The sequence below is a fragment of the Panthera tigris genome, chromosome B4 (assembly GCF_018350195.1).
Source record: "Panthera tigris isolate Pti1 chromosome B4, P.tigris_Pti1_mat1.1, whole genome shotgun sequence".
NCBI classification, from domain to species: domain Eukaryota; kingdom Metazoa; phylum Chordata; class Mammalia; order Carnivora; family Felidae; genus Panthera; species Panthera tigris.
The window spans coordinates 77,823,025-77,850,518 of NC_056666.1; the positions used below are offsets into that span (position 1 = coordinate 77,823,025).

Consider the following 27,494-nt stretch of genomic DNA (forward strand, 5'->3'; position numbering starts at 1 on the left):
ATCATGACCTGAGCCGAAGTCGGCCGCCCAACCGACTGAGCCACCCAGGCGCCCCTGAAGGTGGGGGTCTTTAGTCTCCATTTCACCAACTCCTGGGGTTGGTCATTTTTCATGCCCTTATGGCACACAGTCTGCAGGTAAAAAAATGGTTCCATGAAACCATAATGCTTTTTTTTCACTTGCTGGATGACCAAAGTTATAGTGATTGGCCTCTCTGGGCCTCAGCTAACGATACCTGTCCTGTCCGTCTCACAGGTAGTTAGGAGGACCAGAGATCAAGGAGAAGAAAGAGCCCAACCCAAGCAGGGGCTTGGTTTTGTTTTACTCAGAGCAGGGGTCCATCCTTGGCCAAGTGTTCAGTGAATCCCTCTAGAGGGCGGGAGTGGGAAGGAGGAGGAAGGAGGGAGCTTGCTCAGGGAGGGGGAGTAAGAAAGGTGCAGCAGATAAGAATAATTTTCTTTCTTTCCTGCTTGCTTGCTCTTTCTTTCTTTCTTTCTTTCTTTCTTTCTTTCCTCCTTCCCTTTCTTCCTTCCTTTCTTTCTCTTTTTTTCTTTCCTCCTTCCCTTTCTTTCTTTGTTCCTTTCCTTCTTTCTTTCTTCCCTCTCTTTCTTCTTTTCTTTCTTTCTTCCTTTCTCTTTCTTTTCTTTTCTTTCTTTCTTCTTCCTTCCTTTCTTTCTCTTTCTTTCTTTCCTCCTCCCCTTTCTTCCTTCCTTCCTTTCTCTTTTTTCTTTCCTCCTTCCCTTTCTTTCTTTCTTTGTTCCCTCCTTTCCTTCTTTCTTTCTTTCCTCCCTCTCTTTCTTCTTTTCTTTCTTTCTTTCTTTCTTTCTTTCTTCCTCTTTTCTTTCTTTCTTTCTTTCTTTCTTTCTTTCTTTCCTTTCCTTTCCTTTCCTTTCCTTTCCTTTCCTTTCCTTTCCTTCCTCTTCCTTCCTTGTAATGGCCCCTCAGACATAATACTGGAGGAAAACATTAACTAGAACTATACAATACACAAGATAGCTCTAAGAAGAACATCTATTGAAATGTCTCTCCAGGGAGGCGGTTGATTTACGTTGCTGAAGCCAAGCAGCTGGGAACGCCTGGCCCGCTCAGGGTGGAACACCGCCTGTTTCTTCGTACTTCTCCACTTTCTCAGAGACCATGACCACCTGTTATGGGTCTAATCAGATTCTTTGTGCTTGCTCAACCATAGATTACTCCCGCTACATGCTTCAACAAGTTCTGTTTTCCTCCCGAGAACACTCTTTAAACAATATAATGAATAGTTATGTCTATTGGTGATTTATATGATTTTCCCAATAAATATGAGAATGAGGAGTTGCTCGCGGTGACCGTCCTTCCAAACTGTCGTCCTCTGCTCCCTTTCTCTTGCAGCTGACTTGTTTGTGTCTCATTCTTCTCCCATGCACCTTTAGGAAAGCGGCACTTAATTCTTTTTCTTTCTTTCTTTCTTTCTTTCTTTCTTTCTTTCTTCCTTCTTTCTTTTCTTTCTTTCTTTCTTTCTTTCTTTCTTTCTTTTTCTTCCTTTCTTATTTTGTTCTCTTCTTTCCTTTTCTTTCTTTCTTTCTTTCTTTCTTTCTTTCTTTTCTTTCTTTCTTTCTTTCTTTCCTTCTTTCTCTTCCTTTCTTATTTTGTTCTCTTTCTTCTTTCCTTTTCTTTCTTTTCTTTCTTTCTTTCTTTCTTTCTTTCTTTCTTTCTTTCTTTCCTTCTTTCTCTTCCTTTCTTATTTTGTTCTCTTTCTTCTTTCCTTTTCTTTCTTTCTTTATTTCCTCTTTCTTTCTTTCTTTCTTTCTTTCTTTCTTTCTCCCTCCTCTCTCCCTCCCTTCCTTTCCTCCCTCCTTCTTTTCCTTCCCTCCCTCCTTCTTTTCCTTCCCTCCCTCCTGCACTAACTGTGCTCCTTCAATGTGCCAAGCATTGCATTAGCACTGGAGATACAAAGGTCAAGGAGCCGCACCCTCACTTGCATGGCTCATTTAGGCCAGGAGGCCTCAGTTGGGAAGGTACACTGTTCATTCATTCTGTCATCAATTTCACTTTTTAGTGAAAACCTCCCATGCCAGGCACCGTGCAAGGCCCTGGGGATGTGATAAGATGCCATCCTCACCCCCAAGGAGTTGAGAGTCTTCTGGATAAAAGGCACCAAAGCAGGCAAGTGAAACATGGCTAAAGCAGATAGTTAGGGATAAGTGTTGGGTGAATCTAATGTCTCCCTCAGCATCCATGTAGGTCTAGGCACAGACTAAGTATGCGCTCAATAAATGTCTGGAGATGAGTGACCCAGGTGTGGGGAAATTTTTAGATAACTTATGAGTTAAAGAGTAAAGTTTTTTTTTAATGAAATGCTGATAAAAATGCTACATGGGAAAATAGGAAGCAGTCAAAATGGTTCTTAAAAGCAAACCTATGGTCTTCAAAGAATCTTATATTGAAAAAGAAGAAAGGTAGAAAACTAAAGCATTCAACTCAAGAAGTTGAAAATGGTAAAAATAATAAATTCAGGGGCACCTGGCTGGCTCAGTTGGTAGAGCATACGACTCTTGATCTCAGGGTCATGAATTCGAGACCCAAGTTGGGCACAGAGACGGCTTAAAAAAAAATAATAAATTCAAAGAAAGCAGAAGGAAGGAAATAACAAGTGTGTGTATAATTTTTGGCTCTGAAATTCATATTAAGATCCAGACATTCAAATTAGTATTTAGAAAGTCATAATCCAGAAAGTAATAGAATAGAGTAAGGAGTGAGTTAGTCTCAGTTCTAGACCTCTCCTAGATGGGAATGTGGATTATCTAGCAGTTTCTGCTGAATTTCGAGGGCTCTGCTCAGAAGAATGGATCAACCTCGGAAGAATGGATCAACCCTGAACAGAAGTCTCAGAACTTCCAGTCCGGGGGACTGGCTGTACTGTGCCCCAAGAGGGCCAGCCCGAGGCCCATTTTTTGCCTGTTATTTGGTATTCGAACTAGTGGGCTTAATCCACAACACGTGCTATAATAATAGTGACATTTCTCACAATCCTGTTATAGTTCAGAGTGCTGGAAATGAAGGATGTGTATTCCTGATAGGAAAGAACACAGCTATCTTGTCAAATCCTCAAACACCCTATCTGGTGAGTAGGGGAGGTCTATGCTCCATTTCACAGATGAGGAAAATGAAGCTCCGCTTGTCTGGGGTCTCAGTGAGTGGGTGAGCCAGGACACGAACGCTTCAAAGTCCCTTCTTTGCTCTCAAGCTTCCTGTCATTGAGACACCTGCTCTTCCTTCTGTCTAGCTAGCTCCTTCGTGCTCACTTAAAGCCCCTCTTCCTCCAAGAAGCCTGTGTTGATTCTCTGGTTCCCTGGACTTCTCACTTGGTTAGGAAGTTCGGGCTGGCTCTCTTAGGTAGATAGCTTATCTTTCGACTTGACTGTGAGCTTCCTGAGACGGAGGGGTGGGGAACAATTGTGGGTGCCTTAATGCAGGGCTGGGCTTGGAGAAGGTCCTTGAATCCTTGTTTGTTGATCTAAAATTTGAATTGACAGGATTAGGCCTGTACCCATCAGAATATATTCTGGGCTGTGCCAACCCCCACGGTCGCGGTGAAGAGCTTGGGGGGAATCCTCCATTGTCTGTGCTTGCTGAGGCGGCCACGTGGTGCCTAGATACCTCAGGAGGTGTCGGGAACGTAGGTTGACACTGGGCAAGTCTCATTATAGGGTGGTGGGGCAGGAGACCTTTTTGTGTCCAAGTTTGCATTGGTCTGAAGGTATAAGTCCCTGGACCGCTTTCCCCATAATTGGAGGATCCCCAAAGTCCTGTGGTCAACCTATGAGATCAGTGAGTGACTGGCCAATCCTGAGAAGACAGATCAAAACAGACACACAGCTTTTTCCACGGACAAATCTCAGCATTTTATTCATCCCCTGGAGGGAGAAGGGGGCACTGCCCTGAGATAGTCTGCCAGCCAGCTGGGGTGGCTGGGATATGTGTTGTTTATCCAGATAGTAAATATAGCACTGACTATGCAGAAACAGGAAGGGAAGCAATAAGTTAAAAGCCACATAAGTTATGAAAAATAATATATATACTTTATATACCTTGCATCCCCACTGAAGACTTGCTCCCTTGGAAACCAATAAATAGGCAGAGAAAGAGCAGCAATCAGCACCCTTTGGGGACTTCAGGGATGAGTCTATGTCTGAGTTTCCTCCAGCCTGAGAGTCAGTGGCCCTTCAGCGCCCCCCACAGGCTGGAGGACCTTGAGGCCTCGCAGGGGCCTTGGGGGACCATGTCCTGGAAATTGAGATGAAGGAAAGGAAGACTGAGGCTAGCAGTGGAGAGAGGCAAGGGCAGGTAGGGAGAAGGGAGGGAAGGACAGAGGGTGGCTTGTGGACCCAGGGGGCTGGAGCTGCCAGGATCCCCCTGTGAGCCCCAGAGGTGAGAGCCAAGATGAGGAAAGAGAACGCTCCTCCCAGCCCTGATCTTCTCTTTGGACGCGGAATTCCTTTTGGTTGTCACTGGAGCTCCCCCGCCCAATCTGAAGGGCTCAGAAGCTCCCAGACCTGCCTGGACTGTGCCTTCTTCATGGCCCCACTGTAGGCAGGGGAGTGGGCGTGGTGGGAGGAGGGGGCTCTCACCCCACAGGTGCGGGGGTGTTCCTGGGCCCCTCAGTGATACAAAGGAGGGAAGGGTCAATCTGATCGGCCTGATGGAGAGAACAGAGACCCCGAGAGGTGGGATTCATGGAAAATGGCCCAGGGTTTCATGATAGGGGTGGGCCTAGGGGTCTCCAGGGCCTGGCACACCAGGGCCAAGTTCCAGGCTTGGAAACACCTAGGCGGGAGATGGGGGTGCAGAGAGCTTGGATCCTGGGCAGGGTGGTGAACCGCAGGATGGCAGGGAGGAGAGGGGAGGGCCACATTCTCCTGCTTGGTCCCAGGCTGCCATCGGACTTCCCTCTCACGGGGGGTTTATCATGGCAAGAATAGCTTCTGGAGAAGGAGCCGGGAGCTGGCTGGGCAGCCTGTCCAGTTCTGACTGGACCCACAGGAGGAGGGAAGAGGCACAGGTGTCTGGGCTGACCCCCGGGCTCAGGGCCCACACACCTGGGGAACTTCCTCCTTTCACTCCCTAATACTGTCAGGTCTCTGGGGGGCCCGGGGGTGCTCAGCACCCAGGAACGCCAGATGTGGGAGGGTGCCCAAACAGTCCTCACCAGCCCCTGATTCATGGCTGGCTGGGGCTGGGTGAGCGAGGGCACCCGCCTCAGTCCTGGGGCAGAGGCAAGGCAAGGCTTGAGATGCAAGTTTAGGGCAAGGGTTGGGCGAAAGGGTCAAAGATTCCTCGGTTAGAGCCCTCTGTTTGGGGAGGAGCCTCAGGAGAGCAAGGATGTGGTGATAAAACTGACCCCTGATACCAGTTTACCCAGTTGGGAAAACCTCCGGCCAGGAGGTTGGAAGGGTGGGACTGGAATACCGAGATGGAGTGGAGTGATTCCCAAGAGCCGGCGACAGTCCTGTGCCACCCCAGGCAGCCCACAAAAAAGCAGGCCCTGCTGTGAACCCTTCTCCGTCTCGTTCAGAGTCAGGTTTGCCTCCCCTCCCAACCTAGAGGCTCCAAGCTGCTTTCTTGAGTCTAGCTTAAGTCCCTCCTGCTGCAGGGGGGTGACTTGGGCTCCTGGGGTCCAGCTGCCTTACTCTGAGGCCTCTGACTCTTGCGAGAGGAACTTCTCAGACATTTCGGTGATTTGGATCACAGGGCCTTTTCTGTTCTTCTTTATCCGGGAGGGGGCTCTTGAAAGGCCAGACTTGGAGGCAGCTACAGGGAACATAAGGGGTGGGGCAGGGAAGGGGCTGGAGGTTTGGGAGCCACTTAAAATGATGCTTTCAAGGTCATGACTTCCTCCCACCGTGTCCCCTTCCCCACCAGGGGTTCCTAGGGCAAGTGGACTCACCGGTTCTGGATCTGGACTGCACAACGCTGACCATGGTGGTAGAAGGCAAGTCCATCCTGGGGGAGGAGGGAAATGGTAGGATGTGAAGGGGGCCTGTGGCTTAAGCCCCCCTGGGCCTAGGGCCCTGGGGAGTGGCAGGTGGAGGGCAGTTCTTGGGCTGTTATTCGCAGTCCTGGGCTGGCCTGCTGTGTGACCCTGGCTAGCCAGTTTGTCCTCTCTGGGCCTCTGTTTCCTCTCCCCTGCCTAAGTATCTAACATTTACTGAGCACTTAATTACAACAGACATTTGCATGCAGAATCGTATCAATCCTCCCCACCGTAGGCTGTGTTACGGTCAGTTCCTTTTCCAGATAAGGAAACAGGATTTAACGAATGGGCCAAGGTCCCAGTTTGTAAGTGGCTGAGCCAGGACATGACCCCAGGTCTTCCCAGCTCACGTATCCTGCTGGAAGGGGAGGCTGGCTTTGCATGGGACCCGTGTCCAGTCCATCCTGCAGCCCCACCCCGCCAGCCCCAGCCCTCACCTGCACTCTTCGCCCTCCACCAGCTTGCGGTAGGTTGCGATCTCAATGTCCAGGGCCAGCTTGGTGTTCATGAGCTCCTGGTACTCCCGCAGCTGCCGGGCCATGTCCTTCTTGGCCTGGTGCAGGGCGGCCTCCAGCTCGGCCAGTTTGGCTTTGGCATCCTGGAAGGCCAGCTCCCCCTGCTCCTCGGCCGCCTTGATGTTCTCCTCCAGTTTCAGGCACTGCAGCCAGGACGAGAGAGGGAAGGGGTTAGCGAGCACTGGGCGGGAGGAGAGAGTGGGCCGGGAGCCCACCTCTGTCCAAGGGGGAGGTATGCACAGCAGGGAGGGCTTTGCGGCGGTTTATTCTTGGGTGTGGTGCCGGGTTGCCCTGAGGCAAGAGGGAGTCCAGTTAGACCTAAGGAGACCCTTTCCGGAGGCCACGAGAGAGGGAAGTTCTGCAGCCCCCACCCCCCACCCCGGGAGCCGGTCTCAGCTGTCCTGAGAGGGCAGCCTTGCTCTAAGGCTTGTCCTGGCTGGACGCTGGGCTCGGGCGTCCGCTCTCTTCTCTGTATCATTGGCCAGAGGCCTGGGAGGGAGGAGGTGGGTTCTGGGTATTTGTGCTGGTGCTCTGCACCATACCCACGGCGCTGGCCAGTTTACAGAGCACCTTTACATGCAATGCTCACGTGATCCTCACAGCCATCTTAGGACAGGTGAGGAAACTGAGGCACAGAGCTGCTAAGTGACCTGCCCAGTGCTTTGCATGCCCTCAGCATGTGAGCATGTGTCTGCGTGTGTCCGTGCGTGAGGGTGAGAGAGTGTGTGCCCCTGCACTCCTCCCTGCCTCACCCCCAGGAGGGGCCTCAAGATACTCACATGGCTCTTGGTGGAGAGGATCTGGGATCGAAGCTTCTGGATGCGCACGTTGAGGTCAGCGATCTCGCCGCGGCTGCTCTGGAGGCTGTTCCCAAACTCAGCTGAGCAGGCGGCTCGCTCCTCCAGCTGGAGGGCGCGGAGGAGGTGGCAGTGAGGGGCAGCTCACTGCATCCCTCCCTGTGCCCTTGCCCTTGCCCCTTGCTGCTCCCTTTCTCTCTTACCAGCGCCCCCCTCCCCAGCTCCACTTCCTCTGCAGCCACCACTCCTAGGCCAGCCTCGCCTTCCTACCCCCTCCACGCCTGACTCTGGCTGGACCCACCCCTGGCCTGATGTTACTGGGTGGCTTCTGGAGGGCATCGACTGTGACCTGTCCCCCAGCGCATCAGCTCTCGGCCGGCAGTGCTGGAGTGCTGGGTTCTCACATTGTCCACACCTGCCCGTGAACCGGCTGTGCCGCCCCTGTGCTCCCCACGCCGTCCCTGTGCTCCCCACGTCCCTCTCACAGACTGTCAGCGCACAGAGCTGCCGGTGACTTCAGCCCCTCCCCGCCCGGCTCAGTCAGCCCCGCACCTGTCTCCGGGAGTACGCCTCGGCTTCCTCCAGGCTGCGGGCCGCGATGGCATCATACTGGACCTTCACCTCCTCCACGATGCCGCTCAGGTCAATGTGGCAGCGGCTGTCCATGCCCACGGTCACCGACACGTCCTTCACTTGGGCTGTCAGGTCCTTCAGCTCCTGGCCGGGCACAGACGCGGGGGCTCAGGGCTGGTGGAGGTGGACCACACCCGCAGCCAGCCATAGACCCCCGTGGTCCCTGAGTCCCCAGGGTGAGTGGAGAGTGACGCTCTGTGCCTCCCGGAGGGATGACCCAGTGATAGGCGCCTCTCGGCCACTTGCCCTCAGCTCCGACTCTTAGGAAGCAGCTCGCTGCCCCTACTCACCCAGTGTTGCCTCCCTCTCTGGGTAGAGGGGACAGGGCAGTGAGGGACTCCTGGCTCCAGAGGCTCATCCTGAAAGCCTATTTCTCTTCGGTGTCCCCACCTCTCCCAGGGTGGGACACTTTGCTCCTGGCTGATGGGACAAAGGCCCGGGATGCCTGGTGGGGAGGCTGTGGCCCCTCTAGTCTGTCATGGCTCAGTGGTAATGCAGCCTGGCCTCCCCCTCTGGATGGGAGCTCCCCAAGGGCCTGGGGAGCCACTGCCCTCTCTGTACCCCACCCCCCACATCTGGAAGTGAACACTGTTTGTTGAATAAGTATTGGAATGGGAGCCCATGAATGATGAGAGGCGGGAATGGGGCTGGAGGCTGACCAAACTGTCCTCCTTGCTCCCCTGCCAGGGGCAGAGGCCGAGGTGACTTCAGAGTCACCCCAGAGACTTGCCACAACCTGCCCCCCGCCCCCCCCCTCCAATCTGGCTGAGGAGCTTGCCCACAACAACACACTTTAGCCTCGATATTTTCATTTTCTCCCCATCTTTTAGGGTCCTTCTTTCTTCTTCCTCTCTGTCCTTCCCTCTGCTTCGAAAATGCCAGCCCGGTGCTGTTGGTTGAGCGTCGGACTCTTGATTTTGGCTCAGGTCAGGTCATGATCTCACGGTTCGTGGGACTGAGCCCCACCGTCGGGCTCCACGCTGAACGTGGAGCCTGCTTGGGATTCTCTCTCTCCCTCTGCCCTTGCTCCCTCACTTTGTCAGAGAAGAAAAAAAAAAAGGAAACGTCAGCCCACATCTTCAGAGACCCCTGGAAGTGGTAACAGCTCTCGGGGGGCTTATTACGGGCCAGGCTATGTGCTAAGTGCTTTCCAGACCTCACATTTCATCCTCGCCAGGCTGGCAGGACCCAGATCACAGACAGGAAAGAGAATGAGGCACAGAGAGGTTATGGAGACAGCCATGCGTGCAGACTGCCTTCCAAGAGCCCTTGCTGTTCTTGCTAAGCTCCCCTAGAGGGGAAGGGACAGGGGCGGAAGCCGGTCTATCTTTCTAGCCCCAGGCTGCAGCCTGACAGCTTCCGGCCTGAATGCTTAGGGGTACATAGAGAGAGGCAGGTGGGGACAGGGGTCTTCATAAGGGGCTGCAAGGTGTCACCTTTCAGGCCCTGGGCCACCTCCCCTGGAGGTGCGGAACAACCCAGGCCTGGGCAGGACTGGTGCGGGAAGGAGGAGCGAGGGTCCATGGCCAGCATTGTACAGACAGAGTGAGTCAGGTGGCAGGGAGGGGGGCGGGCCCCCTGGGAGGCAGGGGTGGGGCTCACTTGGTGGGAGGGAGGGCGTGGGGCACAGACGGCACAATTACTCCTACTGGCATTCACAGTTCACCCTTGACCTTTGCCTCAGTCAGCAAATTTTGGTCCCTGTTCCCATTTTTCTGAGATATATATATTCCCTCTCTCTGTCTTGCTTGCTTGTTTGAATCAGGATCCAAAGAAGGTCCCTCTAGTGCAATTGGGCCATATGTCTCTAAGTCTCTCTTATTCTATAGATACCCTTCCAACTTTCTCTCTTCCTCTCTGTCTCTCTCTCTTTTGCTATTTTTCTTATTTAAATAAAAATTTTTAAGTTTATTTATTTACTTTTATTGAGAGAGAGACAGAGAGAGCAAGTGGGGGAGGGGCAGGGAAAGAGAGAATCCCGAGCAGGCTCCGCACTGTCAGCATGGAACCTGGCATGGGGCCCGAACTCACGAACCATGAGATCATGAGCTGAAACCTAGAGTTGGACACTTGGCCGACTGAGTCACCCAGTCGCCTCGCCATTCTTACTGAAAACACTGGGTTGCTTGCCTTGTAGCAAGCCCCACAGTCTGGATTTTACTGATTGTGCCATGTGCTGGTGTTAAACCCGCTCCTGTGCCCCCTGCATTTCCTGAAAACTGGCAGTTGGTGAGACCTGCTCGGATCCACGTTCAGTTTTTGTCTTGTGACCATATTCTGAACTTCGTTGCTGACTTCGGGCCCCCTCCTGAGCCTCGGTCTGTCTTTATGCACAGAGAGGTTGGAGGCCAGAGGAGGAAGGCACCCCCCTGCCCTGTCTGCTGGCTGCCCAGCCTCACCCGCCGGCCTCCCAGGGGACAAGGAACGTGCAGAAGGAAGCTTAAGGCAGTGGTGGGTGTACAGAAGGCCCGCTGGGGGCAACCTGTCCCCATCCCGGAGCTGGCAGGACCCTGAGCCTGGTGGCCAGCTGCCCCTTGAAGTCTCCTGATGAAGGATTTTCATTGCTCTTCAAATGCACTTAACAAAGATCTCTGGGCAAAAGCAGGGGGAAGCCCCAACCCTTTGTCAGAATAAGCTTGATGGTCCCTACAGACCCATGTCCCACTTCTGCTGTTCCCAGGTCACCACTGGAGGCTGACATTTCCCACCTGGAACCAGTATCCCAGCCAGGGCTTGGCTGTGGATGGTTTCGGGAGTGCAGCTTTGGGGCTTCCTTGGTCAACACGCTGGGGGGGGGTCAGTGGGCATAGGAAGTTTCACGTAAAGCCCTCTAGCCCAGGCATGAGCTGGCCCTTGTCACGGGCCAGGAAAAGGCCAGGGCACTGTCAGAACGCACTGTCGGGAGGGAGGGAGAAGGGATCGGCAAACAGAGCCGATGGCGCAGACTCAGTCCCTTTCTGGAAAGAGGCAGAGTAAGCATGAGCTCAGTAAACAGAAGTAGGAAACGGAGGGTGCAGAACATCTGTAGACCTGTTCCGACATGCTGGGCCCTGCTGGGCTGCAGAGGACGTAACAATGCAGGCTGTGTGCAGGCAGCCTCCACGGGATGGGCCCTACAGAGCATGTGCACCTCCAAGTTGGCAACAATTGAGCCAGTGTGCAGTTTAGAGCTTCTCTTCGGAGCCAGAGCCAGAGGAGACTGCCACGTGCGTGACCACCCTCTTTGTGGTTCCTGCGTCAGGGGAGGTGGTGACTCTGCGGGGGTAATTGACTGCCGCTCAGTAAAATAGAGTACTTAATGGCACTGGGCTCTGAACGCTGCCACCTCTTGCTAGCTGTGCAATCCTGGCCAGGTTTTTTAAAACCTCTCTGAGCCTCCATGTTCTCATCTCTAAAATGGGTGTAATTGTAGAACCGAAACCAGCTAACATTTAATATTTACCATATACGAGATACTGTTCTGACTGCTTTAGCATATATATATGTATACATATATATATGTATACATATATATATGCGAGTTTTAAATGTTCATTTATTTTTGATAGAGAGAGAAAGAGAGAGAGTGTGAGCAGGGGAGGGGCAGAGAGAGAGGGAGACACAGAATCCGAAGCAGGCTCCAGGCTCGGAGCTGTCAGCATAGAGCCTGATGCGGGGCTCGAACTCACAAACCGCGAGATCACGACCTGAGCTGAAGTCGGCGCTTAACCGACTGAGACATCCAGGCGCCCCTGCTTTAGCGTATAGTAACAAAATAGATCCTCACAACAGGCCAGTAAGCTAGGCTCTATTATTTTCCCATTTTATAGATAGGGAAATTGGGGTCTAGAGAGAGATAAAAGAACGTGCTGGAGCTCACATAATTACTGAGCCAGGATTCAAATCCAAGCTGCTCTGAAGTTTGTGCTCTCTTAATCATCATGCCTACCTTTATAGGGTTGCTATGAGGAGTGAATGAGATTACACCTGGAAAACACTTAGCACAGTGCCTGGGATATAGTAGGTACTCAATAAACAGTAGCTAACCATACTGTTGTTGTGATAGGTGATGAAACCAGGGTGAAATGTCCGGAGGCAAAGCAGCCTATATTCCTGGAGCAGCCTCCCCGGCACTATGAAGGCAGGCAAGCAGGCACCAAATCAACTTAGACCCATCAGGTTCTCTTTGTCGGCATTTTAGGAGGGGCGCCTGCCTGCAGGGGGTTGTCAGTAGATCCCTCGGCTAATCTCCCCGGGAGGTGAGGGGCAGAGGGCTGCCCAGGCAGCTGCAGTGTATAGATGAGGCCCAGAGAAGCCCCTGGTCATCCGCTTTTGAGGCTTCCTGGCCTGTGTGTGTGTGTGTGTGTGTGTATGTGCATGTGTGTGTGTGTTGGGAGAGGGAAGGCCTGTTTTCTGAAATGCAGAGGTGGGCTACATAGCCACGCTTTTTTTTTTTTTTTTTGCATTTATTTATTTTTGAGAGACAGAGAGAGACAGCGTGAGCAGGGGAGGGGCAGAGAGAGAGGGAGACACAGAATCGGAAGCAAGCTCCAGGCTCTGGGCTGTCAGCACAGAGCCCGATGCAGGGCTCGAACCCATGAACCGTGAGATCATGACCTGAGTCGAAGTCGGACCCTTAACCGACTGAACCACCCAGGCGCCCCTGTAGCCGTGCTTTGCTGATCTGGTGTCTGCTCAAAGTCAAAACTAGAGCGTCCAGCCCTCCTGAGGTTACTCACGTCCCACTGTGCTTCTCTGGCCCCTGAGCCAGCTGTGGCTGGCACCTCCCTTTGCTTAGACCTGCCTGGCCCCTTGGGGTAGCCACTAGCCACGTGTGATAGCCCGCCCTTGAAATGTGGCTAGTCAGAACGGAGATGAGCTGTTGCATGAGAAAGAGAATGTAAAACAGCCTCTTACTTTTTTGTATCGATTACATGCTGAATAATCACATTGTGGATATACGGGGCCGAATGAATCGTATTATTAAAATTAAATTTTTCCGCTTCTTTTTTTTTTTTAAACGTGGCTACTGGAAAAACAATCACATACGTGGCTCGCGTTCTATTTTTGTGAGTGCCAGCTTAGAGGCCCACGGGCGTGGGGAGAGTTTGGAGCGCAGGGTCAGTGTTGCCTACTTAGCCTGCGGCAGTCCGTGGACACGCAGACGTTACAACCCGACGCCGACTAGGCACCTCGCACTAACAATTGCCGTGCACACTGAGCACCCCGTGTGCACGGTGGTCTCGTGACGGCACAGGCCAGACCCCTCCCCTCTCTGTACCACCCCTCCCAGTGTCCCCCGGGAGCTGCCCGGTGCTCTTAGAATGAGCTCCAAACTCCCTGTGTAAGCCAACCCCTGCCCGCTCCGTCCTAGCCACAGCCACTTCTCCCTCTCCCCTTCCTCACCAGACCCCTCGTGCCTTCGGTGCTTTACACAGATCTTCTGCACGAAACCCACTGAGCTCTCCCCTGGGCCGGACCTCCCCAGGGGGCCTTCACTCACTCACACTTCCGCTGAGACCCCGCCCCTCCCTTCCCATCCTTGACCTTCCCCTCCCTCTCCAGCACTACCACATCTGGCTTTCTGCAGCCTGGCACTTTTCACCCTCCCAAACGATCTTGCTCACATGTTCTTTCACTGGCGCATTACCTGTCCCTTCTTAGCTCTCAGGTAGCCCCCGAGAGCGTGGACTTTGCCCATCGTGCCCACTGCTGTGATATCGGTGCTAGGGGGCCGGTAGGCTTGCCATCGCCATTTGTTACCTGGATGACTGCATTGAATAATCAGCACAACCTTATGGGCCTCGTGTTATGACTCAGCCCATTTTACAGATGAAAAAACTGAGACAGAGGGAGGAGAAATAATTTGCCCAAAGGCACAAGATTGGGGGGGTGGAAATGAAGAGTCAGGATTTGGGGTCCAAGAACTGCTAAATCCAAATGGAGCACGGACCAAGAAGGTGGGTGGGTGTGCCTCTGGCAATGCCCAGGTGTATTCCTGGTCATGGGCCGGGCTCATGGGCCGGGCAGGTGGGGAGGAGAACATCTGTCCCAGAGGACGCCCTGGAGGCAGAGTGGCGCGGACCAGGCCGGCGTCCCCGGCCAGCAGCAGGGCCCATCTGCTGACCGCACTGGCTGTGCCCTCGGCCTTGCAGGGCCGTTTTCTCCCCAGGCTCAGCTGAGGACTTCGGGACAAATCAGAAGGGATCTGGAGGCTCCCCTGTCTGCATTTCCTGGGTCATTTTTGTTCCGGCAGAAGCTAGCGTTGTCTGGGAACCAAAGAATCTGACTACAGGTCTTCTCTGCCTCAGCCCAAAACAGGGGAGGGGGAAGTGCGTGCCTCTCAGACCTGGGCCTGGGGGTGTCCGCCATTTAGGCTGCAGTGATGGGAAGAGATCAGTTCCATAAGGACAGCTGGTCAAGGCCCCCTGGTTCTCTGCCCCTAAGGCCACTTCCCAACCCTCGCCTGGATGCACCGGTCCCCCACACGCCCTCTGCACACCAGCACACTCCAAGGAACAGGTTCTCCTTGAGAGAGAGGCCTCTTGGGAACCTGCCTGTGCTCCACGAAATGAGTGATGTGGGGACATGTGGGATTATTGACCGCAGTGCAGGAAGGGGTTGAGGAAATTGTTGCTGGCCGCCCTTCCCTCCCCCGAGCTCTTGGCTCGGTGGGACACCGGCCCCCTTTCCTCACCTGCTCGTAGATGTTTCTCATCAGCTCCACGAAGCTCTGCAAGCCTTTTAATTTGGTCTCCAGTTCGGTCCGCCGGAGACACTCCGCATCCAGGTCCTGAGGGTGGGAGCAGTGGTGAGTGATGCGGGAGGGCGGCGTCCCAGGGCGGGAGAGGGGTGCCCATCCTGAGGGAGCTGGGGGTGGATTCCAGGGGGGCCCTAGCTTAGTGCCGGGGGGGAAGCAGCAGGGTGAGGACAGATATCGGTGTCTGTCTATGGTCCCGGGACTCAAGCCTCTGAGGGCTTTGCTGGGGGATCCTCAGGGGACAAGGGTGGAGGGTCCACGGGGAAGGAGCCCCTGGGACATGCAGCGTAGGCTACCTTCTTCAGCTGGACGAAGGTGAACTCCATGTCTGTGCGCTTGGAGATCTCGTCCTCATACCTGGGATGAGGTTGGCGGGGGGGGCGAGGCAGCGGCAGAGAGAAAGAGAGAGAGAGAGAGGCCGTTCAGCCGCATGTGGCAGGAACTCGGGGGACGATGAACTCTCCTCAGTGGGGCTCAGGGCCTCTGCTGTCCCATTCGGTGCCTTGTGCCAATTGGAAAAAAAAGCGGCCCTTGCCTCAGGTGGATGTAGCCCCTCATCTTCTGTGACACATCCCTTCTAGGCCCATGACACGTGGTGCGGGCTCCGGGGAGGCAGGCACATCTGCTCCCCATTCTCGCGTTCCTTCCAGATGATCAGCCACTCCTCTCCCGGGGGCATCTGTCCCCCTTCCCGGCTCTTCCTCATATCCGCCTCCTTCAGGAAGCCTCTCTGGATTGCACAGCACCCTTTCATCCTTTGTTCTCTCCTCTTTTCCCTATCTCCTCCCCCCAAGAATCTCCATTTCCAGCAAGCTGTGCTTTCGGTCAAGTCTGCTCCAAGATGCCTGCTCACCGCTCACCCTCTCCCTCCACCTCGTCTGCTTTGCTCGCTGGTAGGACACCATTCCATCATGGTCCCTCTGGAGGGGAGAGTGTGGACATTGCAGCCAGAGGGACCCACAGTGTGCTCTTGGGCAGGTGAAGCCCTCCTTCCTCGGCTCGCCTGTCTATCAGGGGTGCAGTTGCATGTGTGTGCACGTGTGGGGGTTGGACCAAGCCCACCCCTGATGCATGACAGATATTGCAGAGTCAGAACTCAACGCAGGTAGGTTCTCTCTCTTGTTAGATTTGTCTCCTCCTTACTCAGGCCCACCTTGTGTTTGGAATAAGAACGTTGCTGGATGGGAGACGGGATCTCTGGGTCACTGATCTTAACCCCTGCCTCTAATCTTGGCCCCTGGGGCTGAGGGTGATGGGTGGATGTGGGGATTCTGTGCTTCCTGTTTTCATCCTTCCTCCCCAGGGAATGCCTGAATCACTGGCGGCTCTAATTACAGCCGCCCGCCTTCCCAGGTCCCTGACCTCACGGAGGCAGCGTCACCCATTGCCCACAGCAGCTGGCTGGAACGGCTCCCTCTTTTCCACCAGCCTCCCTGAGAAACCCAGGGGAGTGGACCCAAGCCAACAAGAGCCCGCTGGGCACGGGGTCTCTGAAACTCCGTGTGCTGAGCACACACCGGCTCCTCAGCCACTGCCCTGGCTTCCGAGAGTCTGTCTGCAGGGCAGGGGGGCTCTTAGGATGCAGGTCGTGGGGGTGGGGAGGAGGGTGGGCCAGGGAGACTGGCCTGCAGTCTGGGGCCCAGCAGAGCCCGGGAAGCCCGGGAAGTTTACTTACACTCTTTCCTGTGCAAGCAGGCTCCAGAGCCACACTACTGGGGCTCAGATCCTGGCTCCTCGCTCCCTAGCCACGTGACCTTGAAGAAGCTACTTGCGTGCGCCTCGGTCATGATAACAGTGATGTCACGAGGGTTATATAAGTTAATACATGGAGTGTTTACAAAGTGCATGGTACCGGCTAAAGCTATTATTATTACCGGAGCTCTGCTCTATCTAACGCCAGGCCCCGTCCTCCAACCCTTCTGCCTTGGCCTCTAGCATTTCTGGAGACAAAAACCGTGGGAGGCCTCTTTGCAGAGGGAGTGTGGGTGGTTCTCTGCACTTCCTTCCCAGACTTCCCACTGGAAATTTGGTGACCGCTGAGGAAGTCCCAAGCTGAGAAGCCCCTCATTGACTGGCCCTCTCCACATAAGCCCAGTGCTCAAGGGTCTCTCCCTCTCTCCTCCCATCTGGATAGCAGAGTTCTGCCTGCCTGGGGGCAGGATCGTGGGGAGAGCTGTCCAGTGGGGGTTCTCTGAGGTGTCAAACCTCCTCCTTACTCCTCACTCCCCTTTCCATCCTTTTGTATAGGCTTCCCTCCTCCCTCTTCACCAACTCCATTGGATTTCAGCCCTAGTTCACCTCCTTAACCAGATGCTTTTGTGCAGTGAACCTCTTGCACAATTGTACATGGTACCCCTGAGTCACTTGCTGTGTGGCCTTGGGCAAGTGGTTTCCCAAGAGGCTTTGCCCGGCCCCTGCTTCATCCTTAATAAATAGAAGAGTTAGCTAGCTGATCCTTGGGGTCCTGGCTACATCAAAGCTTTTGGAAGTCTCCATCCTCATGGAGACTTGGGTAAATGCCATCTCCCCCGCCGCACTCCCAATCCCCTGCCAGTCTGCCAGCCACCAATTCCCAAACCCCTTCTCAGCCCTTTTCAGCTTGTCACACCCACCCCGGCACCCGCCCCCCCCCCCCCAACTTGTTTATTTCCAGAAGTGAAGCTGATCTCATCGGCCTTATAGAGGCAGGGCACACCCCTCCTTGTTAGGGCTTGGCCTGGCATCTCCTGGCTCCTGGGGGCCCCCGGGCTCTGCACAGCCAGGCTGGAGCTTCCCTGGCTCTGGCCTGCAGATCCGGAGAAGCCCTCCAAACTCATCTTCCTCAACCCTGGTGGGTTCCCTACCCAGAGAGGGGAAGAGAGGCCCTGAGCCCAAACAGCAAGCTCAGGTAGCAGATGGAAGGCAGGCAGCAGGCCAAACGAGGAGGCTGAGCCAGATTAAAACAACAAGTAGTGTTTGTACAGAACTTCCACTTACAAAGCGCCTCCATGGATGTGATCTGGCTGGACTCACAGGAGCAGGCCTTGTACTGCGGCTGGCTGGGTTAGACATGGGACTTAGCGTGCATGGCTGTGTGACTGAGGACAACTCCCTGCCCTCTCTGGGGCTGTGTTTCCTTCCCCATGAAGGGAAGATCCAAGGCCCCCATCCGGCCATTCTCTGATTCTCTGGGGGCCGAAGACTGGCGAGATATCAGTGAATAGAGTCTTGGGTTCTGGTATGCTGACCCTGTTCTCCTCATCATGGTCAGACATTGAAGCCAGGCAGCCCAGAATGGGCAGTGAGGGTTTCTATGGGTTTCCATAGGAACTGGTAGGGCAGGGCTGGGGATAGGTGGCCCCTAGGCACAAAGGGGCTCAACCATGAGGATGAGCCCTGGCCAGGGCTGCAGATCATGCCCGTTGGCCAGAAGTTCTATCTAGATTGATAGATGAGGAAATTGAGGCCTCTAGAATGGGGAGAGCTTCCCATGTGAGCATCTCCCCTGAATATGGCCTGAGCACGGGAGGTCACACAGAGAGGTGGTGGGAGAGCTGAGCCACAGTCCAGACCCCTGGACTCCCGATAGGGTGCTCTATGCTCCAGCCCCACCTGGCTGGCTTCTCCCAAGACTGCAGGCCTCGCCTTGGGTTGGCAAGGCTTTGGGGCTGGGCCAAGTGCTGGAGGAGGTGAGGGGAGGGGTTCAGGAGCCTCCCGCCCCACACCCCCTCCTCCAGAGGAGACCGGACCACAGGAAGGGGCACCTCTCTGCTCTGTCTCAGCCTCCCTCGTCCTGGAATCCCTGCCCACTATCTGGTCAAAGATGTCACCTCCCCTCTGAGTTACCCAACCGCCTGGTCTGCCTTTCCAGACTGCCCAGTTCGGTTCAGCAAACCTGTGTCAAGGTCACTACCGTGTGACGGCCACTTCAGCCTTCTAGGGGACAGAAGACTTGGCATGTCTGGCTGCCGGGCACCATGATGAGCCCTCTGCCTTCTCACACCAGGCTCAGGCTGGTTCAGCATCACCATCACCCCTCCACACAGGGGGAAATGAGGTGTGGACGTTAAGCAACTTGCCCGCGGTCGCGGACCTAGTGAGGGGATGGAGGCAAAGAGGGAGCCCCTTTTGGTTCATAAGCGTCTCGCGGGCTGGGGCTGGGGCTCCCTCGTCTCTTGAGATCGCAAGGTGACCACTGAGGTCAGGCACGTGTCACCTACAGGGGATTGTTTCTTTATTCCACCAAACCCCGCCATGTCTGCCTCCTGCCTGCACCTGCTTCCCTTTCCAGCCCCCACTGAGATCGAATTTTCAAACCGTATCCAAGGCAGGAGCCCATCTGTCGCTCTAGCTGGTGACCACTTCCCATTGCCAGTGGGATGTGTGGGTGAGAGCGAGCGTGTTTACGGGCAGAAGAGGAAGGGATAGGGGACGGGGGCTGCGATGGTGCCCGGGTGCTTAGCTGTCAGCCAGTGCAAGACTGACTCTGTTGCATGGCCACCGTTTGGAAAGGTTGCTGTGGGTTCACTGTCATATCCTCCCAATATTTAGAATGCTGGCTGCCATATAGTACGTCCTCAGTAAGTCAGTCTTAGGAAGGGAATGTTCTTCAAGGAAGTCTTCTCTTTTCGTGGCTTGGTGCCCTGGCCCTTGCGTCTGAGTGCAGGTTCCCCCCACCCCTCCACCCCATCAGTCTCTGCCCCCGGCCCCTGTAAGGCGCGCCCTACCTGATTCGAAACTCCTCGACTTTCTCCAGCACCTGCAGCAGGTTGGCCTCCAGCTGGGCCCGCTCCTGGCTCACTTTGCGTACTTCGTCTTGCAGCCGGCCCTGGTACTCCTCATAGAGGTGCCCGAGGTCGAAGGTGGCGGAGTCCTGGCCCTGCAGGAAGTGCCAGCGGGTCTCCAGCAGCTGGTTGCGCCGCTCCAGGGCCTGCACCTGGAAGAACAGGGGAGCAGCGGTGTGAGGGTCGGGTGCAGACAGGCTGTGCGCGGGCACCCAGGGCCAGCTCGCCTGCCTGCATGGGGGCCTCCCTGCACAGTGGTGGCTCATCTGCTCTGTGCTCGCCACCCCGGGCCCCGCTCGGCACATTCAGATCACATCTCCACTTACTGATGGTTCCAACAGAAGATGGAGAGATAAGGTGAGGCATCAGAGAGAGGCGGGGCCAATTAGCAAAGATTTCCTAGGGGAGGAGCGGGGTCAGAGAGAGGAGGGAAGGGGCTGAATGTGCCAATGATGTGAGAGGCCCTCCACGCCCGCCTGGGGCTTGGGTGGGAGACCCAGGGAACGTAGGGTGTCAGAGGCCCGTCTGCCGTCCCCCCCCACCCCTCACCTGACAAGCCTAGTCTCATCTTGCCTTGGAAACTCAGCAGGGGAGGGCCTGGTTAGTACTGAAATGGTAATCCTCTCGACAACTCTGGGCTTGTAGCCTCTCCAAGCCTCAGTTTCCCCAGCTAGTAGTTGGGGATGCGATGGCCTGCCCTGGCCGCCTCTCGGGGCTATTTGGGAGAGGAAGCCGGGGAGGCGCTTTGGAACAGTCCTACTAGCTAATGTTTCCGCGGCCCCTACTGTGTGCTGGAACCTTGTTCTATGTGCTTGGCATCTTTGCTTCATTAGCAACCTGACGGGCTGGGTACGGTTATCTTCCGCCACACTTCACAGAGAGGTTAAGTAACTTGTCCAAGGTCACAAAATTGGCAAGTGGCAGAGCCAGGTGTGGAATCCAGGCGGTTGGGGTTTAGGATCTTTTACCCCCTACAACATGTGGCCCCTGTCTGCTGCTGGAGTCGCTGCGGGCCCTGGGACCCACCTGCCTTTCCCGGAATGGTTTCTGCCTCTAGTTGGGGCCAGTTTTGCCAAGAGGGTGACGACTGGGCAGGCTCTGGGCACAGTGGCCTCTCTCAAACCGCCTCCATCCCGCCTCCTTCGTACACTGATGCAGGGCTTCCCGCGGCTCCCACCCCAGCCACCGTGCGCTGTCGGGATCCCTCTTGAATCCTGTCCTTCCCTCCACCCAGTCCAGCCCAGCGCAGCCTGAGGGGGCCCCCGGCTTTCTCCCAGGCTGCCTGTCCTCTCGGGGCTCCAGCTTTTCTCTGCCCCTCCTCTTCCACCATCCCTGCCCCTCCTGTATGCGTTCCCTGCACCCCTCCTGCAGGAAGCCTCACAGCTCAAAAGACGCCCCCCTTCCTTTCCTTACAGGGTTCTCAGGTCACCTGCTCCTTACTTGTCCAGACCTACCACCCTCCCCGTCAGACTGGGAGCCGCCTGGTCCCTTCGTGGGATCCCTACAACTTGGTGCCCACGACAGGGGCAGCGGGGAGAGATGGCAGGGGCCTGGCTCCTGGACAGGCAGGCTGTTGTCACGGGGATGCTGTGATAGATAACCAGCCCGGTGACGTTCCCTCTGACCGCAAGCAGGTAGCTGGCCGCTCCCCTGACCACTGCTGGCACCAGCTCTCAGAATCATAGCTGAAAGAGCCAGAATCATAGCCAGGAGCCTTTTGATCAGCTGGTTTGTGCTCGTCACCTATAAAGAAGGAGGTGAGGGCCCAGGGTGGTCAAGCGACTTGTCCAGGATCACGTGGCGACTTGGTGGTCAAGCTTCCCAGACGGTCCCGTCTGATGCCCCCGCCCACTCTGGACCTTCGTGGACTCCCTGTTTCTTTTGAATTTGGGTGCTGGGTGGGTCCTCCTCTTTCTTTCTGCCCTGCCCACCTTCTTGGGTTTTCTGAGAGACCGTAATACCCTTGAGAAGTCCCCTGTGACATTTGTGTTAGATAACACCAGCTGGGCTACTGGGCCATGGGGCCCGGTAGGCCGTGCCGTCATTTCCTTTCTTAGCTCCCATTTGTCCTGGTAAGTTCTGCCTACAGCCAACCTGAGCCTGCCGTCTGCTGTTGTCACAGCCAAACAGGTGCAGGAGGGACGGAGGCGCAGAAGGTTTCGGTCCTACTCGTGTGTGTGGAAGGGATCTCTGGTGGGGGCGCTATTTGCTCACTCCACCTTCCGTCTGTTTTGACAAGCCAGAGCCCTGTGTTTACACTGAGGGTGAGGTGAGAGCAGAGATGTGAGACTCCTTCCTCCACCCATCAGCAGCAAAAACCCCTGTACACCAGGAAGTCCTTCCCTTAGCCTAACCTCCATTTCCTATGCTTCGCTCTGAGCCTGCTGGGAGACGCTTGCTGTACATGTGACCAGGCAGGCCAGCCAGAGGCCACTTTCGGTTGTGACAAATGGAGCAGTCCTTTTCCCTGCTGCCTCCGGAGGGGGGTGGTTTCTCGTTGTCTCGGTGGGAGGGGATGGAAACTCATCCCCCATCCAGAATCTCCCCTGCCCAAAGGCTCTTCCCTTTCTGCCACAAAGACCTAGGGAGGGCCAGGTAACCAGTTAATTGCCCCTAACCTGTCAAGGCTGCTGAACAGTCACCTCTTACTCCCCTTCCTCCCTATTCTGGATGACCCCCACCCCCCGGCTTTAGATTGCAGGTGGCAGCTCTAGGAGAGGCCTCGGAGAGCAAAGCCCTGGTCTACCTGCATCCCATTTTACAGATGAAGACACTGAAGCCCGGCAGCACGGAACTCACTGTGAGCCAACTCCACTGCCCGGCTGAGCAGTAGGCCCAGCCAGGGTGGGGAGACACGTCCTGTTGGTAGAGGAACCTGAACAGGCCAGGCTGGGGCTCCCGGCTAAGGGCCTCTGGGGAGGAGGATTTGGATCCCCAGCTCACGGTCCCAGCGGGTGAGCTTATAGAGGTGACTCTGGGGCTGGCAGGTCCTTCTCCCCACATGGGTGGTGGTGGTGGGGAGGTGGGGCTGTCACATCCCCTGCCTTCCAGGCAACACTGGCTCGTGCCCTTCTGTGTGCAGGCAGGTTGATGGCTCCAGAGGCTTCCAGAGGCCCCACAGGCCTGGGGAAGACATTGTGCCCATGGCTCTGTCTCCAGGCACTTCACCACCCCTCTTAGGTTCCCTCAGGGGTACTAAGGGGTACTAAGAGAAAGGGGCTGCCCTTTCTCTTGTCCTGTCTCCATCCCCTCTGCTGTCTGCATGTGAGGGTGAGAGTGCCTGGCCGGCTGCCTCTGCTGGTGGTCAGCATGCCTCTCCCTGCCTGCCTCAGCCTCCTCTCCCCCCTGCTGCCTCTGCTCACTCCCCCTCCTCCTCTCTGGGCTGTATCTGTCCCCGTCCTGCTGGGCACAGCTCAGGGCCACTTTCAGAGCAGGAGCAGAGCAGGCAGGGGAATCTGAAGCTCAGAGAGGGCGAGTAGCTTGCTCAAGGAAACAGAGCCTGCAAATGGAAGAAATAACACTGCTCCAGGGACCCCTGGCCGACTCCTGGGGGGTCATCCCCCCATCCTCTTCCTCCTTCTCTTCCTTGGTGCTCTCTGATTTCACTTGGTGCCTCAGAGGGCCCAGAGGGGATGTAAAGCTGGAGGGTCTCTGCCCGTTCCTGCTCCTTGCCTAGAGCCCCCACCCCTGCATTGGTTATGGCATCTCGCCGCTGGGCCCATATGTTTCCTTCTAGCCCTATGCTGTGCTGTTACCCACGAAGCTCTCCCCACTCCCTCCCTCAGGCTCCTGCCTAGGGTTCAAGAGCTCCCTGGGCTGGGCCCATTTATGTGATTTTTAAATTTAACACACAGAACCCACCTGGCACATGGTAAGTGCTTTATAAATGCTCTTCAAAAATTACCCCATTTGATCCTGACGAGACGACCGCACAGATGTGTACTGAGAAACAGAGAGGTTAAATAATTTGCCCGAGATTGAACAGCTGGTCAGAGGTGGCACCAGGACTCAAATCCAGAAATGGGGCTTTCCCTTGGGCCCCGGAGGCCTTTGCAAGGAGATGGGAAGGGACACGAGTTAACAGACTGAGCTCACAGACCTTCTCTGGGGAGCTGGAGGGCCGGCTGGGGCTTTTTGGCCCCAATGATCAGGGTCCCCAAGAGGCTAGCACCCATGGCTCCTTGCGTTCTACCCTGAAGAACATCCATCTCAAGGCCAAGTCTCTCGGGTTGGGAGGCTCCAGTTCTGCTGAAGACCTTAGAGGGCGTCGCCCTGGCCCCGGGCACAGGACCCCAACCCTTTGGGCCCCTTCCCTGTGCCTATGTACCTTTCCTGTCCCCATGGCAGAGGCATAAGGTGATATCAGCCCTGGCATTCAGAGAGAAAAGCCACCCATCTGAGCCAAATTACATAGCTCGTGAAGCATTCCTTTTAAGGGATTAGAGCGGGTTTCGAGAGGAGGTGGCTGTGCAGGGACCTGCCTCCCCAGGGTAGCAGGCTGTTTTCCTAGGGCACACGGCCCAGCAGCACGGGACTCTGCACAACCGGCCAGGCGGGGGCCGGGGGGAGGGAATGTGCCACCTCAGTGGATGGTTGTCCTTCTCCAGCTGTCGTTTCCCTCCTCATCCCTCCCCACCGCGGCCACCCCGGCTGTGGGCACGGGAATGCTGGTCTGGGCACATGAGCTGTGGGGGGAGGGGCGGGGGCGGCAGGAAACAAACCCGAGTCCAGACTGTACACTAGGTGGTCATGTGACCTTGGTCAAGGGGCTTAACCTCTGGGCGCTGTCTCCTCATCTTTACAGCAGGGGACATAGCCGCGGGGGGAGTGTGGCTGTGTGGGCTAAAGGACACATATTTGCAAAGGTCCCGCAGAGAGTTGGGCACAAGCAGGTGTTCCATGCCCGTTACTTTCTTCCCTCTGCCCCTCTCCGCGAACGCCCACCTGATGGGGGACACTAGCCATGTGCAGAGGAGCACCGAAGCAGGGAGGCCAAGTGCAGAGAAAGATGGAGGCAGGGGCAGAAGGATGGGGCTCTGGTTTACTGAGCAGGAGGGAGACGTTGAATTTTCCTCATCTGTAAAATGGGCCTAAAATTATGACTGCGTTCATAAGGTTGTCGAGGGAAGTAGAGATATATCTGTAAAGCCTCCAGCACAGAGGCTGGCCTGTAGTAAGCGGTGAATGCAGCTGTTACTTTTGTGATCATCGTTTCTGGGCAGGGCAGGGGGTGCAGAGCCCAGGGAGGGCTGATCGGGAGAGGTCTCCTGGAGGAGGTGAATGAGGAGTGGGCTTGGGAGGTGGACGGGACTTTCTCAGAGCTCTTGAAGCCCTTGCCCTGGGGCAGAGATGGACAGGAGTGCCCCCGGACCAGCACACCAGCCATGGCAGTGGGGTCTAGGAAGTCTGGGTGCTGGGGACTCACTCCCTCTCTCACGTGGGTGCTGGGGAGGCTTGGCTGCCTGTCTGCTTCTGACTCGCAATACCCAATCTCTGCATTCTTATCTCCTGACATGGTACCTCGGCATCCCTACCCTGAAGCCTCCTTCTGGAGGCCGCACATGCCCCTTTGGCCCTGCTGGCACGTCTCCAGGAGCTGAGCAGGGCCAAGGCCCGGTGTGAAGCATGCACTTGGGGACTTATCTCCTCTGTCCACCTGCCTTGGTGTAGGACGGCCAAGCATGCCTCCATCTGCTGTTCCTATGAGAGGGTATCCTTCTGGCCGCACTTAGAGCTCCTCCCTGGTGTCAGTGACCCCAGGCCATGAAGCACATCATTATCCAAACATCCCTTAGAGCCATCCTGGGGCCTCTTTTTCCCCAGTGCTAGGATAGCTCAGGGACTTCCCTCACCATCACTCTGCTCAGACCTAGCCTGCCGGCTCCTCATTGGCTGGGGTCAGGGGTGGGGCAGGATGCTCCAGAAATACAGAGCTCAGCCACCTGCCAAGGTCTGAAGGTCCTTAGTTTTTGGGAACCCCCCCTCCCCACATCTGCTCACCTTGCCAATCAGGGAGGCAAATTTATCATTGAGGACCTTCATCTCCTCCTTCTCCTGGTTCTTCTGCTGCTGGATGGCTGGGTCCACTTTGAGGTCCAGGGGCACCAGCAGGTTGGAGTTCACGGTTACCTTGGGGATGGTGCCGGCCGGCCCACAGCCCGTGAGGCTGCGGGAGCTGAAGCCTGGCCCGGGGGTTCCACAGCTGCCCCATCCCGAGGTCCCAGGCCGGGGGCCGCCCGCAGCGGTCACCTCACAGCTGCTAAGGCTGCTGAAGCCAACGACGCAGGAGCGGCAGGCCATCGCGGCCCCCGGGCCCGGGACTCGGGAGGGCACGGGGGTGTGAGTGAGCCTTTGAGGGGTGGCGGGCAGCTGGCTCTGGTCGCAGGCAGGGCAGGCTGGGGACTGAGGAGCAAACACCTGTCCTACAGTGCTCATTAGCTCCGGGAGGGCGGGACGCCTCCCAGCCCGACCAACCTGTTAGATGATGCGATGCTTCCGCCCCTCCCCCGGCACCACGCACCCAGCTCGTTCCAGGGCCTGAGACCTGCCTGCCTGAGGGGGCTGTTCACAGCCACCCACCCCCCCTCCATGGAGCTGGGGCTGGCTGGGCTGGCTGGCGGGCTGGGTGGGATGGGTGGCTGCAGGGGAAGGGCAGATTTGAGGAGGAAGGAGAGCGAGGAGAGAGAGAGAGCGCGCCTCTCACCACAGACCTCACTGCATACCTGAAGGCTGACGTATCTGAGCTCACATACTTCTGGAAAAGATGAGGCAAGCGCGGGCCCTGCGCTCCCTGAGTGTAGTGCAGCCATTCCGGGCAGCGTGCCATCCTGACACTGGGAAACAGCACCTTCTTACTTGTTTTCTAGCTGCCTGAGAGTCTACCCGGCTTATCGTCTCTTCCTGTCATCCTCCCTCTCTCCCTCCTTCCCTCCTTTGATCTATCATTTATTGAGCACCTACTGGGACAACTTACTCTTCAGGGGCTGGGGAGGAAACGTATGGCCAAGGCCAAGTGAGGCCTGGGCTCCAGACTCAGCTTGGCTGCCCGCCGCCCCTGTGAGCTCAGGCAGGTCATTTGACTTCTGTGTCGAGGATGAAAATACCACCGCCACGGGAGTTGGTGTATGCACGGAACTCAGCAGAGGGCAGGGCACGAAGCCCTCAGTAAATGGTGGCTAAGACCCAGGGGTCTAATGGAGGAGATGGCAGGGGTCACATGCAGCTCTTCCTCAAGGGCTGTGGGAATGTGGCCCTGCCTCCCGCCCTTTCTCTCCTCTCCTTTCCTCCGTCCTCCCTTCTCCTCCCCCTGTTTCATCTTCAGAATGAAGTATCTATAGAAAAGATGCCCCATGGTTCCCAGAGAACCTCTGGTAGGGCGGCAGAAAGTTCAGTCAGCCCAGAGTGCCCCCTCCGTGCCACCCTGCTGCAGTTCCAGAGCCCCTGCTCTTCCCCTTCCCGGGTTGCTGGCTCTCTGGGGCCTGCTTTTCCTTCCTGCCTGGCCTGATGGTCCTGGGCACTCTTGCCCTGGCTGGCTGGCCCTGTGTGCCCTCCCTGGGCCTGGCGTACCACTCTGGGGCCGTGGAAACCCAGCAGAGAGAGTGTCTAGGAGAGGCTCAGGGGGTCAGGGGTAGGAGAGTTCTCAGCCCCTCCGGGACTGAAGGAAGAGACGGGCTGGAGATGAGAGCCAGTGCCCGGATGACACGGCCCCGTCCAGGCCTCCCGCCTCCCAGGCCAGACCTCTTTCCCACAGAGTGGGCATTTCTGGCTCACTAGGGCACAGGAATCTGCCCCGAGGCCACGACTATCCCGAGGCCGAGTTCCCAGCTCTGATGTTGGGGGCGGGCCGGCGAGGTACTTCTGGGTGACCGGGTCACTGTGATGGTGTCTGTGTCCCCACTTCTGACACATGCTGTCCATTCCCCACTCGGCACCCACCGCATGGCCCACCCCGGCCTCCCCGACCTGGTATCCGTATGGCATATGGTCCACCTCAGCAGCCTGCCCTCCCCCACGCTGGCCACCCCCGTGTACTCT

The 27,494-nt window shown here is 56.1% G+C and overlaps 1 protein-coding gene across 3 annotated transcripts; it reads right to left on the reverse strand.

Moving 5' to 3' along the window:
- Positions 1 to 26,152, reverse strand: KRT80 (keratin 80). Of its 3 annotated transcripts, none has more exons than XM_015543481.2 (9): positions 25,461 to 26,152; positions 19,404 to 19,612; positions 14,994 to 15,054; positions 14,635 to 14,730; positions 7,878 to 8,042; positions 7,308 to 7,433; positions 6,451 to 6,671; positions 5,927 to 5,982; positions 1 to 131 (listed from the first exon to the last, which is right to left on the reverse strand). In XM_015543481.2, the coding sequence occupies exons 1-9, from the start codon at positions 25,893 to 25,895 to the stop codon at positions 118 to 120; spliced, it is 1,383 nt and encodes a 460-aa protein (XP_015398967.2). In that variant the 5' UTR covers positions 25,896 to 26,152; the 3' UTR covers positions 1 to 117. The 3 variants fall into 3 exon arrangements, with proteins under 3 accessions (XP_015398967.2, XP_007073114.2, XP_015398940.2); XM_007073052.3 differs by lacking the exon at positions 1 to 131 and adding an exon at positions 3,866 to 5,790; XM_015543454.2 differs by lacking the exon at positions 1 to 131 and adding an exon at positions 5,701 to 5,825 and having other exon boundaries at positions 25,461 to 26,151.
- Positions 26,153 to 27,494: the final 1,342 nt, after the last annotated feature.